Source organism: Callorhinus ursinus, unplaced genomic scaffold, assembly GCF_003265705.2.
Source record: "Callorhinus ursinus isolate GAN/ISIS: 27379988/994484 unplaced genomic scaffold, GSC_fseal_2.0 scaffold4, whole genome shotgun sequence".
In the NCBI taxonomy this organism is placed as follows: domain Eukaryota; kingdom Metazoa; phylum Chordata; class Mammalia; order Carnivora; family Otariidae; genus Callorhinus; species Callorhinus ursinus.
In genome coordinates, this window is record NW_027397066.1 from 4,938,096 (window position 1) to 4,954,355 (window position 16,260).

At 56.0% G+C, this 16,260-nt stretch overlaps 1 protein-coding gene across 15 annotated transcripts in view; it reads left to right on the plus strand.

The window, feature by feature from the left end:
• Positions 1–16,260, plus strand: part of LOC112835747 (janus kinase and microtubule-interacting protein 1) — a 253,704-nt gene that overhangs the window by 115,422 nt on the left and 122,022 nt on the right. For 8 of the 15 annotated variants that reach the window (XM_073891406.1, XM_073891402.1, XM_073891409.1 and 5 more), the window contains 2 exons: positions 5,406–5,471; positions 15,110–15,352. In XM_073891406.1, the coding sequence (XP_073747507.1) occupies positions 5,406–5,471; positions 15,110–15,199 (156 nt within the window). In that variant the 3' untranslated portion in view covers positions 15,200–15,352. Of the gene's footprint in view, positions 1–5,405; positions 5,472–8,379; positions 8,456–9,631; positions 11,969–15,109; positions 15,506–16,260 lie in introns of those variants that run through there. The other 7 variants (XR_012377838.1, XR_012377839.1, XR_012377840.1 and 4 more) reach the window with 4 other exon arrangements.

The window sequence follows — 16,260 nt, forward strand, 5'->3', positions numbered from 1 at the left end:
AAGGAGGCGGGGAAGGGGGCCTGTCAGTCTGGGAGAGCTCTTTACTCAGAACTTGGTTTGGTTGAGAGGACACGCAGGCAGCCCCTGTGACCCTGGCCTGGCTGTCGCCTCCGTCCCCATGCTGCCTGCTCTGTGCTGGTGGCATCTGGCCATTGGCTCCTCAGCACTCCTGCTCAGCCGGGGTGCACAGGTGTGCACACACACACACCCTGTGTAGAGGGAGGGGGGTTTCATTAGAGAGATTCCTGATCAGGTTGGCACAGCGAGGGGCGAGGGGGAGGTTGGGGACAGAGCAAGGAGAGGGGGAAAAGGCCTCAATCCATTGACTGAGATGGAAGGAATGAGTCGGCCCAGGGTGCAGACCAGCGGGTGAGGCGCAGGCTCAGGCCTCTGAGCAGAGGGGGTGGGGGAGGGGGGGGGAAGGAGGTGACTGTGGTGAAGCTGCAGCTTTGTGCGCACGCACAGGGCCACCTTGAATCCTGAGGGAAGGTAAAGGCAGACCACTTTGTTCACGTGGGGTGGAAGGGGGGAAGGGAGGACTTGGGATCCCCGTGGCCCAGGTAGGTGGGGAAGCTGCTGGTGCAGGGCAGGCCCCTGAGGATGGAGACCAAGAATTTGCAGTGACAAGGACCAGAGTGATGGTCAGCCTTGCCGGGCAGGGCATCGCAGGACGGAGCGGGGAGGGAAGGGGAGGCACGAGAGGGAGGGGGAGGAGGGGCTTACGGCCAGGACCGTCGAGGAGATCTTGGCACAGGGATATAGGCGTGGGCATTTGCCTTCAAGGACATTGCCACTGAGCCGCCTCTGTTTTGGTCACATGGATAGTGAAAAGTGGCCTGGGGCACCCCCAGCCCAGTGGAAAGCCCAAACACAGCACAGATCCTCACCGGTTCGTGTGGCTGAGGCTCTTACGCCAGGATGTCCCTGCCCAGGACATTGGTTAGGAGTCTGGGAAGGTTCCCAGTGGAGGGCGCAGCTGTGCCAGGCTTTGAAGATAACTAGGAAGAGACCAGGCAGCCACCGAGGGGGAAGAGCATTTCAGAGAGCAGTGCAGCATGGCGCGGTCAGTTTGGGGTGGCAGAGTGGTTGAGAAACACTGGCACCAGACAGTGTGGCTTCGAACCCTGTTCTCCTGGATATTAGCTGTGTGGCCTTGGCCAAGTGACTTGGCCTCTCTGGGCCTCAGTGCCCTTGTGAGGATGGAAATAATGCCTACTCACTGGGATGTTGTAAGGTTTAAACAGACTCTTGCAGGTGAAATGCTCCCAGCAAGTGTAGGCGGCTATTTTAATTGCCAAGTGTCTCCAACTTGTCTCCACGAGTAGGTGTAGCGGGAGCAGGACCAGACCGGGGAGCTGGGTGCTGGCTTGCATCTGAGGTCCAGCACTGTGCCTCATTTGTGGGGCTTGCTGATGGAGTGTGCAGTGCATGGAGGGGTTGTTCAGAAAACCCAGCCCAAAGCAGAACAACATTTGCATGTTTGAACCGAAAAGTCATTACCCGCCGCGAGGGCTCACATCTCATGAAGGTGCTCCTCACGGCCGAAGTCTGGAACATATGATGAGCTAGTGAGTATATCCCAAAGACCCAGGGCAATGCGGTATTCGGCTGTGACTCCTGGGGAGGCTTCGATGAGACAAGACATGCAAATCAATTAGCTATGCTTGGAGTTCACTGAAAGGAGACGCTCTCTCTATAATAATCCTGGTGGATGCCGACCCCTGCTACTCAAAGTGTGGTCTTTGGACCAGCAGCAGCATCAGGAGGAACCTCACCTGGGAGCTGTTAGAAATGCAGACTCTCGGGCCCCACCCCAGACCTACTGAATCGGATTCTGCATTTTACAGGATTCAGAGGTGATTCCGTGCAGATTAAAGTTGCTCAGTTTTGGTGACTCGTAAATAGAGATCTGTGGCTGTGAGTTCCAGAGGGGAGTAAGGGTCTGTCTCTGTCTGCTCTGGCATCGTAACAAATGCCACACGAGAGACTTGGACAACAGACATCTGTGGCTCCCAGCTCTGGAGGCGGGAGGTCCAGGAGCAAGGAAGGGGCTGGCTGATCTGGTTGCCGGTGAGGGCTCCTCCTGGCTCGCAGACAGCTGCCTCCTCTCTGTGCCCTCAGATGGCCGAGGGGGACGGGAGGAGAAGGAAGACGGGCAGGGGAGGGCAGGTTGGAGGGAGAGATTGTTCTCCTCTTCCAAGGCCACCGGCCCTACCAGATCAGGGACCCATTCCATGACCTTATTTAACCTTAGTATCTCCGAAGGCCCCATCTCCAAATACACTCAACTGGGGGTTAGGGCTCCAGCCTAGGAATTTGGGGCAGGGGTGCAGTTCGGTCCATAGCAGGGTCTCATTCCTTTTTTGGTTCTGGAAGGAAGTGAGCTCTCGTTCCTTCTTGCGCTCCTTCCCTCGCCCTGTCGCCCTGACTCAGGCCTGGTGAGCCCCTCCTCTGTCGCGTCGGGCCATAGATTTCAGAGGACCAGGCCCACCTCCTCCCTGCTCTGGGCCCGGTGCCCGAATCAGTGGCAAGGCTTAACACTCGGGTTTCAGCTTCTTCATCTGTACTCTGGGCAATCTGGAGCAGCTCTGCCTCCAGGCTTTGCCTCGAGGGGGAAATGCCTGGCCAGACTCTCCTGGTGTGGCACGTGCAGGGGTGTCTGAGATGCCACGGCGCTCGCTGCTCCTTGCTCCCCGCCCCTGCCAAGTGCCACACGTGTGACAGCCACCGGCACAGGGCCCCCCGCCCGGCATCTCGGTGCCTTCATAAGAGATGCTCAGACTTCAGAGCACATCCGTTCCCTGTAACAGAATTTCCTGGAGTTGGTCATCTGGGTGCGATGCCCAAGCAGAGGGGAGGGTTTCCTTCCAGCAAGCCCTGAGACAACAGGGCGCCGGCAAAAGCGAGGTGTTGTGGCTTCCTGCTTGCTTTCGATGGTCGAGTACCTATCATGTGCCAGGCACGGGTCTGGCCGCTGGGGCTGGGGCAGTGAGCCAAGTCCCTGCTTTCGTGGAGAAGAACATACTCTTATAATCCAGTGAGGAAACTCACAACACAAATAAATGCCAAGGGTGTCAGAAAGGCTGAGAGGACAGGTGGGAAATGATGAGGAGGTGAAACCCCAGACTCTGTGCAGAGAGCAGCAAGTCCAAAGGCCCTGAGGTAGGAATGGGTTTACTGTGCTTGACGAAAGGTGTACATTGTCTGTAAGCTGTAATTTTCAAAAGTAGCAGCTGCTGAATATAGGATTTTTTTTAAAGATTTTATTTATTTATTTGACAGAGAGAGGGAGACAGGGTAAGAGGGAACACAAGCAGGGGGAGCGGCAGGCAGAAGGAGAAGCGATGCGGGGCTCAATCCCAGGACCCTGAGATCATGACCTGAGCTGAAGGAGGACGCTTAACTGACTGAGCCAGCCAGGTGTCCCCCAGCTGAGTTCTGTGCTCATTCTTGGGTGCTCTCTGTCTCGTCACCTTGCAAGGGGATCCTTGGGGGGTGGTCATGGCCACACTGAGGTACACACCCCTTCCCTCAGGTGGAAGAGAATTAGAAACGTATGGGTTTCCTAATCCTTTATAGGGTGTGTACTCTATGCCAACTCCGCTCTGAGCCCTTGGTGCAGAGTCACTTGTTAGATCCTCAGATGTGGGCAACACGATTACCCCCAATCTACAGATCAGGAAACCAAGGCCTAGAGAGGTTGAATCACTTGCCCGAGAGCTCGTATCTGAGGATAAGTAATTTTCTTGTCTTCCATGCCAGTCCGTTCTGTTTCTGCCAAAATCAAACTCTCATTATTTCCCTGCTTAAAACCCTTCACAGGCTCCCCATGTCACCCCCAAACCTGTGAGCTCCTCAGTGGGACATTCCAGACCCTCTGAGCTCTGCCCCGTCCCCCCACCCCCACGTCCCTGTGCACCCTCTCCCCTCTGCTTGGAATTCCCTTCCCCCTTCCAAGTCTAGCAAACCGCTGTGGGTGCTGGGCTGGGCTCTGCCTCTTCTGGCTTCCCCAGCTCACAGCTCAGTGCCCCACTCTTCTGCCCTCTGGGCTCCAGCGCCACCTGCCTGGAGCACCCACATAAAATAGCACCCCACCCCCTTCCCTACCCCTGCTTGATTTGCTCCGTGACGTTTGTATTCATCCAGTGCACCATCTGGGTACCCGAATAATGCTTTTGTATGAACTCTGCTGGACTGCAAACTCCTTAGGGCCCCAGGCATATTGACCCATATTTGTTGAGTGGGTGAATGTGTCCATAGAGGTGGTTCTCAAAGTGGGTCCCCAGACAAGCAGCATCTGCATCACTCAGGAACTTGCTGGAGTGCAGCTACTCGGGCTCAGCCCCCCCGAAACTGAGTCAGAAACTCTGCTGGGGGGGCCCCAGTGATCTGTAAGCCTTCCAGGTGACATTAATCTGGATTCAAGAACCACTGTCCTACAGAATGCACGGAATGCTTCTCCAGGCCTGGCTAAATGTCCGTGGAGGCCACGTGCTTATTGGGCCTGACCTGGGTTGCCCACCCTGCAGCCCGAGCACTCTCTGCAGGAGTGAACTCTCCGTCTGCGTGCAGCCCTGGCAGGGCTGTAGCCGGCTGGGCAGTGGTCAGGGGGGCGGTGGGTACCAGCCCTTGAGGGGTGACTCTTGGGCATGTGACAGTCTGGAAAAGGTTCATGCTTGCCAGACATCCTGGGTGGGATGCCGTGTGGAACTGGAAGGAACGGGCTGGTAAACCCTGGCGCGGGGGTGAGTGCCCCAAGGGGCGTTTGGCAGACACAGGCGCAGGCAGGGTGACCAGCTTTTCCGGTTTCCTGGGGCTGAAGGGTTTCTAGGGACTCCAGACTTCAATGGCAAAACCAGGAATGTCCTGAGCAAACCGGGACGCTTGGCCATCCTGGCACCTGTGCTGAACGGGCTTCTAAGGGGCTGGGGTGCATGAGGGGGTGATGGCCACAAGCCGGTCCTTGCTTCCTCCGCTCAGCGCCCCGCCTCCAGCTAAGTCAGTCTTGCACGAGTACATCATCTGATGCCACTTCAAATCCATGCTCTTTATTAGCCTGCACCGGGTGTCTGCGTGTCCTGGTCCAGGGGGGATGCTTCTGTTTTAGAGAGACCCTGTCCGAAGAGTCCACACCCCGTGTGATTCCGTTTCCGTGCGCTTCAAGAACAGGCAATATCAACCCTCCTTGTTGGAGGGCGGAGGGCCCGAGGAGCCTCCCGGTGGGGGCCCTCTATCTGGATTCGGGCGGTGGAGATATGGTCCTGCACACATCTAAAAGCCAGTCACACTGCCCGCCTGCATTTGCCCAATTCTCTGCTTGTGTGCCACACCACGATCAAGAGTAAAGAGTAAGTTTTGAACCTGGAAACTTTACCTTTTCTGATGCATGAGGTCGTGTGTTTCAGAGAATCCGAGAATTGGAGGCTAAGCTGGAGATCCAGAAGAGACATCTGAAGGAGCTTGAGGAAAAGGTAGGTGGGGCACCCGGCCCCTCCCCCGCCCCGGGGCTTCTTGCTGGGACTGGTCACCGTGGGGCCTTGTCCTTCTGCGCTGCCAGCTTTGTAGTGCAAGAAGGGGCTGCCTCCCGCCTCCCTTCTCTGCCCCAGTGCCCCCAAGATGGGCACATCCACGAACTAAGTAGCTCCTTCAAAGGCTTTTCTAGGGAAGAAAAGTGCAGTCTGGGACCAACTTTGTGTGTGGGCGAAGTGGGGGGTGAGATGTCTTTTATTTTCCCTCACAAAAGACCTTTCGGGGACGGTGTGACCCTCTCTGGAGCGATAAGCCAGGCTTGGTTCTGTCCCACGGACTTTACCTTAGATGACCTCTGTGTGCCAAAACCCAGTTGTGTGTTCTTGGGAGTCTCTCCCCTCCCGCCGGGAAGCAAGGCTGACCTGTCCCATGTTGGCACCTGGCCTCATGTGTCTCTCTGCGTTAGTGTCATTTTATGGGTGGGGAGCCTGGGCCGGAGATGGGTTCAGACACTGGACCCTGATTCCGCAGCTGGGAAGGTGTAGCTGGTCTCCTGGGTGCTGCAGCCACCACTCAGCCCCTCCAGCATGTTCCTTTGGTCCAGGCAGACAGACAGCTGCCCCTCAGAACCACGCGTGTGGCATCTGCGTCCCCCCACTTACATCCGCCCGGTGACCACGGGGTCCTTGAGCTCAGGGACCAGCTCGTATGCATCGCCGTATTCAAGACAGTTCTCACCATGGAATAGGGCACCTCACATGTTGGCCAAACGAGTCATAGATGAGTCATAGATGAGTAAAGCAAAGCCTGTCATTGCACATTCTGTGTCACAGAGGTAAGCTCACGTGCGGGAGCCACACGAAAGCTCCAGCCCCGTCCGGGGGTCATCGGGGACGATGTGCCCAAGGAGGGGATCCCAGTCAACCTCGAAGGCTGATACGCAGTCACCCCAGGGAGGAAGAGGGAGAAAGGGCATTGGTGGGCTTCAATTGCCTGATTCGGGTCTTAAGAGAGAGGACACCAATTCCCCCCATGGGCAAAGTGGGGCCAAAGTCACAGAAGTCCCCCGAGGACCGATTTCTGGGCAGATAATCTAAAAATGGGAAAACGGCCCCTCCCCATCCTGGAGGCAATCAAACACCGTGGACCCAAAGAGACAGGACAGCTCTTCAGATGATGCTAAGCAAGTTTTAGAAGCTTCCTCCCCTTTCCCGAGAGGATGCAGGAGTCACCTTCCTTCTCCATCCAGAGCCTCTGCGCCTCCGGCCCGCACAACTGGCAGTGTCCTCTGGGGGGCAGCAGAGGGTCGTGGCGGGCCGGCTTAACCCAGGGATTCGGGCCAGTTCTCCCACTAGAGCCCTGGGAACCTCAGTGGGATTCTGGTTTCAGCGGATGCCTAGTGTCTCCGTCTGCAGATGCCACCGCAACCATCTGGGGCTGTTTTGAGGTCCCGAGGGAATCTCAAGTCTAATTCCATCCAAGAATCTCCGGGGATAACCTGGCCTTGCAGGCAGGTGTGTCTGGGCTCTGCCCCAGGCTGGCCCTGGAACCCTGGGGGATTTATCCGTCCGCCCCGGCCTGGGGGCTCGCATCTCTCCCCGTCTTCTGGGGTGGTTGTGAGGATTGCATGAGCGTGGGCGTGTGATGTTCTGAGCCCCAGGCCCAGACGAGGTCGGTGGGTCGTCAACGTTGGTTCTGCGTCTCAGTCCCCCAGCTGGGCTTTAGGACTCAAGTGGGCAAAATGGGTCACAGAACAGGAAAGGACAGCAAAGAGACTTCAAACACACCACAGTTGTCTGGCTGATTAAAGTTTTACAAGGTGGTCTAGGCACGCACGTAAAATAAGGCAGGCGGCATTTTTAGTGAGGAGGCCTCCTGGGCAATGTTTGAAGCCCCCATCTGCCACTTGTCTGAAAGCAAGTGTGTGCGGGATGGTCTGTGTCCTTTTGTCACAAAGCAGTTGCCGAGGGGGGCAAGCGGCGTGGCTCATGCCAGTGGCCAGGAAGTCTTCCCTGCCACACCCCACTGGGTGCTCTTGGCAAGTCCTTCCACCTCCTCGGGCCTCAGTTTCCCCACGTAGAAAATGACAGTGGGTGACTCCACGTAAGCCCCGTCCGGCTCCAACCTCCAATGACTCTAAAACTTGTGTAAAAGTTGGTGGTTGTCTGTTTGGATTTTAATTTTTTCAATAAATTAGGGGAGTTAGTACCTCATGGGGGGAGGGAGAATGATTTTCAAAAGCCCCGGATGATGCTCCGACAGCATCATCATTACCTAACGAGCAGTAATTCTTTCGGAACAAAGCGGGTCATGAATTCAGTTCAGAAAGAGAAGTCTACTTTCAAACTGATCTGTGTAATTTTTTCTTCCTTTAAGGCCAGTTTTTCCCCCTGCTATTTTTTTTTTTTTCTTTTAAAGCAGACGAACTGAATCTCTTGGGAGAGGGGGCCCTGGCAGAGATGGTACAGTGGGGAGGGCGTCTGCTCGTGGGCAGGTGGGTCTGGGGGGCCTGTGGCCCGAGGAGAACATGCCTGGTCCTTGGGCACCGGCCAGGCCCGGCCTTTGGTGGGAGCCACCAGCCGTGACCATGGGAGGGTCCTTTCTCTGTTTGTAGCGCGTCCTGCCACCGTCTACAGGAAAGCCACGTCTCAGCGCCGAAAGCATCCTGGTCTGTCTGAGTCAGCCAGGGGTTTGGGGAGAGCACTTGGGGGTGCAGAGGGACTCCAGAGGACGGGTTTCCCGGTGAGGTCAGCTGCCCAGGCCTGCTCACTTCCCTGTCCCCCTCCTGAACCCGACCCTGGTACGGTAGTTCTTGTGAAATGTGTCACTGAATCCCATACTATGTATCTTACATCTTTCTTTCTTTTCTTTTTTTTTCCCCCCTCATTTTCTTTTGGTCTTATTTTATAGTTTTTGTTCCTTTTTTTGTTTTTCTCACTAGCATTCATTCTGTGGCCTTGAAGACTTCACTAAGCAAAGAATTCGGGTTGGTATTCTTTTAATTTCACAGATAAACATGATGATTTTCTGAAAAGGAGAATTTCTCCCATTTCTGACCATAGCATTCCTTGAGCGCTGAGGCTCCGTGGAAGGTGGCCTGTGGCAGATGCCTCAGCTCCCTGGCTCCCTGGGCGGGGGGGTGGGGGCCACCAGGGGTCTCTGGCGAGTCCCACCCCTCAGAGGGAGGTTGGGAGAGGTCTTTGTGAAGAAGAAGAAGGGACAGTGGGGACCTGGTTGTCGCCCTGTTGTAGTTCATCTTCCAAAGGGGGGGTGTGGTTTTTCCAAAGTTTCTTTCTATTTTGGCTTTAGTTTCTGGGGCTCCCTATTGCCTGTGGACCAGACCATAGCGGGTTTCTGGGGTCAGGGGTCTTCAGGAGCAGGAGACTGATGGGCAAGTCCATGACCTGCCCACACAATACCCAGGAAGCCTGTGTGAAGAGCCCCCAGCTCCCTGTCCCTCCCCCACCCTTAACCTTGTGCCTGGTTCTGATGCTCAGGGACCTTGAACGGAAGCCATCGGGGCAGCTAGTCCTGCTCTGCCCTGCGTGCCCCCGGGACCCAGCTCTCACCAAGTTCTTGCTTGGGCACCCATGTCCTTCCGCATTCTCTTTGCTCTGAGTGTCCACCTTGGGGCTGGGGGGCATCTGCCAGGGCCCCTAGGATCTACAGTTCTGTCTCTGAATCTAGCCCAAGCTGAGAGCCCTCTGAGCTCTGGGGATGCCCACAGTGCCCAATAGCTGTCCTGACTCCCAGGCTGAGCTCTGCTGCTGGTTCCTCCCCTGCCTGATGTTCTCATGGGAGCCCTGAGCCTGGCCCCTGAACGCAAGGGCTTTGCATTGTATCTCCTGTGTCCCAAGGCCTAGGTCAGTGCTTGGCACGTGGTCGACCTTCATGCAGTGTTTGTGTAGTGAGTAAAGGGATGGTCCCAGACCTAATCAGATGGGGAGTGAGGGTAACCATGGGGGGTGGGGTAGGTACTGGAGGACAGGCCATCCAAGTCCCATTTCCTCTTACCCTACATGGTCAGGGAAGGTCCTTCAGTGGGCTCAGCTGGAGAGTTTGGGACAGCAGAGGGGGCAGGTAGGGGAGATAAGCCAGGGGCTTCCCCAGCCATTTTAACGTTGAGTCTTACAGCATTTCAAATTGTTTTTTAATCTTACAGGATAGAAAAAGAGCTTATGGAATAAATTGAGTCCCTACGGCAGCCCCAACCCCACTCAAACCAAAATTCAACAGCAAAACAAGCTACTTCAAGCCAGAGACTGAAAACAGAATCCACGCATACTTGATGAGGAAGCTTTTTGGATCCATGGCTGGGTCCTGGCTGGGCCGAGCTGGAGGAGCCCTGAAGATGATGGGGATTTTTGTCGAGCTCGGGGCCACCTCTGAGTCCCCACTCTGGCACCTTCAAAGCCCGAGGGGCAGAGACCTGAATACCAGGAAACTAAGTGCAATTACTAGAAACTGAGTCACTGGAGGGCCACTGCACTGTCAGGGACCAGGCCGGAGTCCTTGTCCCTGCGCTGCATGCCTCCCCTGGCCACCGGGGTGTGACCAGCTGGGCCAGACCTATGTACATATGTCTCCATGAACTGTGCTTCATGTAGCCCGGAATCTGTCAGCCAGAGTGACTTGCAAATGTCCTTGTGACCTGAACCCAAATTCAAACCCTGGTCAGCAGATCCCTTCAGATCCCCATGCAGCTGATCCAGCAGGTGGCGACCAGGGAGGGAGGGAGGGAGAGAGAGCGAGCGAGTGAGCAGGACTCTGACGAGGGGCTGGAGGCTCGCCCATTGTGGAGGGTGGATCCAAGGGCCTCAGATTTCCAAGAAAGAAGCCACAAGCTCTTTCACTCTTGTGGGTGTGACACGGCGACAGTCGCAGAGCATGACTGTCCCTGGGGCCATGCAGAGTGGGGACTGAGAAGGTGGACACAGACTACACCAGTCCCAGGCTGTCTTTCATCTTGGTTGTAATTTGCAAGGCGCTGTGGAGGGAAAATGCTGGAAGGTGGAGCGTTCTGTGGCACGTCCATGGGGAACGAGCCTCCCTCTGACCCCAGTGCTGCTCTCTCAGTCATGGAGGAAGGAGCCCTTCCTGATCTCAGGACACGGGCCCCTGAATGGAACCTCCTAGAAGACGGAGTGGGGCAGCCAAGGAGGGCAGGCAGGAGCTGGTGAGAGTTGGCTCCAGAGGGAGCCCCTCGGAAGGGAAGTGACTTGGGGGTGTTGCTGCTGCTGTTATCCTAGGGCGAGTGGGGTAGGTGGGCGAGCGTCTGCAGAAGAAGCCCCTGCTCACATGACCGTTCTCTCCTAAACTTCTGGAAGAAGACATGTGGAATTAGGAGGGATGAAGTGAAACGGAACGTGCGAAGGAGAGGATGAATGCCCTAGGAGGACCATCAGGGATCGGGCTGATCCCAAGGATGGGAAGATTCACTGCTCTGTGTTTGCTGGGCTTTGAGAGCAACCTGGGATTTCTAGTAAGAAGAACCCTGGGAGAAAACCAAGTGACTGAGACTGAGGCCACTGAGGGGGTCCACGGAGATGGGAGCCCAGCAGAGGGGCTGGAAGTTCTCAGAAGGGCAAACCCAAGGATGGAGAAGGATGTTGCAGTGGGCACAGAAGGGGTGCCCCAGCCAGAGGGGGCGGGATGTCCAAACCAAATCAAAGAATTGGGGCAGGGGGGCGCTCTAAGCAAACGCACACCAGGACAGCTGAGAAGTGACCATTCTCTGTTGCAATCTAAACCCAAAGCACCTGCCACACCTGGTGTGCAAGCGAGTGAGCAGGACTCTGAGCAGGTGACAGGGGCCACCTGCCACGACTTACCAACATTTGGTATCCAAATGGGAATGAACTCATGTCTTTGGTTGAAGACAGACAGCTGAGCATCCTGGGTAGCAAAGGGAGCGTGGAACCATGCAGTGAGTGAAAATGAACACCCATCCGCTTCCCCTGGGAGCTCAGGCAGCACAGAGAGCCATTGCTTTGCTAACTTAGTAGACAAAAGTCCGGAGGTGCACACAGGTCTCTGGGAAGCATTTCTGAGGCACCGAGTGCCCAGCCTCTCCCCACTGCAGGAGCATCCAGGGGGGTGGTCCTCATGCCCTCCTGCCCGCGTTCTTCTGTCTGCTCGGCTCTCCCACTCAGACAACAGGGCAGGAATGCTGTTGGCTTTGAAGTCAGACCCATCTGGGTCCACTCCCAGCCTGGCCCCTTTCCCGCAGCAGACACTCGCAAAGTACCTGCTGCTCTGAGTATTAACTTCTTCTCCGTGGGATGGGGGTGATGGTTTCCATGCAACACCTTGCCTCTTGTCTCCATGGGGCATAACTAGACAGACCTGCAGGATTCTCTCCTGGCAGGAGATGTGACAGGCAGCACCCATGGCTCCCTTGGTGGGACTTGTCGGCGAAGGAGACCACCTGACCCCTGGGGGACCAGGAGCCGTTCTCTGAGACAGTGCAGGTGCAAAGGAGTGAGACCCACACCAGCAGGTATGGGAGCAGCCCTGGCTTAGAAACCTGAAGTCCCCCAGCAGGAGCTAGTGTTTCTTGTGACCGTCCCGGGCATTGCTTCCAAGGTCCCTGCCAGGGACAGGCCTGGTTCCAAGAGCCATTGTAATCAGGGGCCCCCGGAGCTCTGGTGGCCCAGCAGACGTGTACCCAGACTCCATCACAGCCCTCCGCTTGCAGGAGGGGGTGTACACCCCTCATGGCTGCCTCGTAGCACAACGTCCCCCGCGGGTGTGGCTCCCAGGGCAGCAGAGCTACGAGGTCAGCTGAACCCCCGATCAGTGTCTCGTGTGGGAAGAAGGGTTGGGTCTACCCTTTCCCACCCCCCTCCTCACAGACCTGCTGGCAGGCTGAAGGGAGAGAGCCCTGGCAAGTTGCTGGCACATGGGGAAGGCCCTCCCCCTCATTCCTGGCTCCTCCGTGGCCAGCGACAACCCGTGCGGAGCTGGGCAGGGAAGCCCGGGGTCACCCCTGTGTTCTGTCCCTGCCGTTCTGGCAGCGCTGTGGGCCAGGAGACCAGCAACGCAGGCTGACAAGCCATCCCCGTTTGGGATGTGGGACTTCCAGTTTGAAAGTGGGGTAAGTCCCAGTCAAGCTGGGACGAGGGGGTCCACGTACAGCACGAGGACTTGGCTGCTGGCCCCACTTCACTTTGGTTGCCGATGCTCACGGATGTGTTTGCTCTCCGCGGCGCATCCTGAGCTCGACTTCTGTGAAATGCAAACGGGTGGGGGGCCTGTGTGCTGCATGGATGCTTAGTTCACCCGAAAGGCCCGAGATTTACTGACGGCACCTGGCCACAGTTTGAGGCCCTGTGGGGGAGGGAGCTGGCTGCAGGGGCACTGCGTCCGCTGTTCCTTGTCAGGGTTACCTTGGAGAGATGAACACGGTGCTTCGGCGTGAGCTCAACACCCGTCTGAGCAAATTCATTAGTTTTCCTCCCACCGGCGCTCCTTCCCCCTTTCTTCCCCCTCCTTCCATCCTGTGGGCAGAAAGTCTCACGGTCCCTTCTGGCTCCAGCTTTTCCCTCAGCTTCCATAGCCAGTTTGTGACCCATGGAATCCTGCCCCATGGTCCCAGTACAAACAATGACATGTTTGTTTTTGCCAGTTTTCTCACATTTAACCAGAACCTGCTAAAGGCCTGCCAATTTGGGGGTGCTCCTCCCTGAGGTTGTCTAAGAGCTCTTGGGGGCTTCTGCAGACTCCAAACTATGCCCCCCCAGACTATACCCAGCAGTTAAGTAATTTCCCTGGATTCTGAGAATAGAAATGAGATTCAATCCCATGCAATGTGGTCCAGGCACCTGACTACACCCCCTCTCAGCCGCCACCCGACCCTGCTGCCTCCATGTCTGTCGCAAGCTCTGTGGGTCACCCCAGCACACCGGCCACTGCTGGAGCAGTGTAATTAAAACAAAACCTTCCCCCAACCCAGAAGACCTCTCCATGGAGGTAGATAAGAAAGGAAGCATGTTTATTCTTGAATGAGCATCAAACCAGAGTGTGATGCACATCGTAGGTGCTCTGCTCAGAGATTTGCAGAGACAGAAAGACATCTCATCCCTTATTAGCCAAGCAGCCACAATCCATTCTGTACATGTCCTCAGGATAATAGTGATCAGTTTTCCAATAAGAGGACTTGACAGCACCATCTGTTATGCCTAGGTCACCCTAAATTCACCTTGCCATTGGGGTGACCCTCTGTATTTGTTAATTTGGGTTTTTTTGTTGTTTTAGTTTCAGAGGTAGAATTTAGTGATTCATCAGTTGTATATCACACCCAGTGCCCATCACATCACGTGACCCCCTTAATGCCTGATGCTCGGTTACCCCATCCCCCTCCAGCAACCCTCAGTTTGTTTCCTAGAGTTAACAGTGTCTCTTATGGTTTGCCTTCCTCTCAATTTTCATCTCATTTTATTTTTTTTTTTATACAAAGGAGAACAAAACTTTTCTTGTCTTTATGACAGGGTGGCTTTGGGGCGTGGAGCCAGGCATCCCCTGAAGTTAGGCCCCTCACCTCCTATAGGACCTGGGAGACAGGGTTGTATTTTCCTTGGATGTTTGCATTCCACAGAGATGGTCCCCAGGCACTTCAGAGAGACATCCCTGGGTCAGAAAGCTGGCAAAAGGCTTACCCTGTCACCTCCTGCATGCCCCAGAGGGCTCCGTCCTTAAAGCAATATCTGACCAGGCCCTCCTGCCTCTAAACACTCCCAGGACACCCCCCCCCCCCCCCGTGGCCCCCGAGATATGCCAGAGTCTTTGCCCTGGAGCTCCAGGTCCAAATGGACATGGCCCTAAGCCACCGTCTGTCCTTCCTCATTTCCCGTCTGAGCACCCACAGGGCCGGCCACTCCCTTCATCTGTCCTGACGCTGCCATGGGTCTGGGACCCCCAGGCTGCCCCCGCCTGGCAGAATCCTGTGCCCGCCTCTGTCAGCTGCAGTCCCTCCAGCCCCTGGCTCCCTCCCACAAGACATGTTTGCTCCTGCCGGGGTTGTGATGCAGTCATTTCTCACCTGCTGGGTTTTGGATTCAGACCCAGGTTTGAATCCTGATTCTAGCACTTCTCCTATGTGAGGCCTGGACAAGCTCCTCCACCTTCTGGAGCCTCTGTTTCACCTTCTACAAAATGGGTATGATAATGCCCACTTCCTAGGATTACTTAGGAAGTGAGCCTCTGTCTCACCATCTACAGAATGGGTATGATAATGCTCACCTCCTAGGGTTACCAGCACAGTTGGACCAGCTAGGGTGACATGACTGAGATCTCGGGCGACGCGCAGAGCGCAGCACTAGACCTAGGTCCCTGATTAATGTTTCCCGTCCTCAGAGAGGAGGCATAGAGCGTATTCACTCATACAGGAGGGTGAAACTTGAGCTGCACCGCTGAGAATTTATATTTCTCATGGTGCTGCCTGGAAATTTCACCTTACCTCTCTGTGCACATCATTAAGCATTAAATTCCAAGTGACTTTTCTGCGATGTTTTCTTGCTTTGGGTGCGTCCTGGCATGCCAGCTTGTAAACCGAGAGGCGTTCATTTGTATTGTATGACGCGTGTGAATGAAACCCAAGGCCCACTTGTGAATAATTCACCTGTTCTTGCCCTCCTCAAAGGGTATTCTGCACAATCTGAAGGCCCTGCAGACATCTCGAGATCTCCAGAAAGTCAGTGTTGCAAATCCACTTAATGTCACGACGTCCTGACGTGGGAGCTTTGTATGGGATGGAGCCCACAGCTACGGGACGGACCGAGAAAAGCTTCAGCTACGTTGTCAGAGCGCCCAGCAGTGATGGGTTTGACGTAATGAACGTTGATGTGAAGATCGACACTCGCTGGGTATTTCAGGACGCAGAGGACAGCGGTGAGGAGCGGGGCCGTCCTGCGGACAGAGCAGCCGGAAGCCCAGACGTGGATACGGGCACGCTCAGGAAGCAGCTGGAATCCTCCGAGCGAAAGCTCTTGGCAACTGTGGACAAGTACGTGATGTCCGAGGCTGGACTGAGGAGCAGGTAAATACAGTGTTTGCACCTCTTCTTGGTGTATTTAGTGAATCCTGGGCATCCTAATGGGGTTCGATCAGTGTGTTGAGTTGCTTCTGCGGCTGAGGACGTGGATGCCCGGGGCAGCCCCACCTCTGGTTCCTCTTCTGTCCTGTCCCGTCCTCTGCTGCGCAGGTCGGGGGCTGAGTCCGCAACGTGTCCCAGGCTCCCGAGCTCCAGCTTCCATGGGGGCCCAGCCAATGGAAGGCACCAAAGGGAGGAGGAAGGGAGAGACCAGGGTTTCCCCTCTCCTGCCAGGAGTGACATCCCACAGCGACCCAGCCATGCTTTCGGGCTCCTCTCTGGTCCTCCCCCGCCTGGTGGCTGGCTCCTGGGCCCAGTATCACCGCCCCCTCCCTGTGTGTCCCACGGGCCGCAGGGGCAGGAGGGGTGCCTGGCAGTGGCTTATCTCTGGGTTGCCAGTCCTTTCTGTCTGGCCCTTTAGCTCTTCCATCCTTACAGCAGACTCTCTGTGCTTCTTTCTCACTGCTGACCTTCCTGGCCTGGGTACTGTTCTCCTGGTGGAAGCGATGGGGTCCGGAGGTTGGCATGTGAGCCCAGGTCCTCCTCCAAGCCCGCGCTCTTTCATGACCGTTATCTGATACTGAGGCCAGCAGAGTGAGGCGGGGCCCTGCATGCATGTCAGGGGAGAAATCCAGCATGGAAACGCAGAACGGTAATGCCTGGGATCCATCCAGACAGCCTTACCACCATCCCAGCAGCCA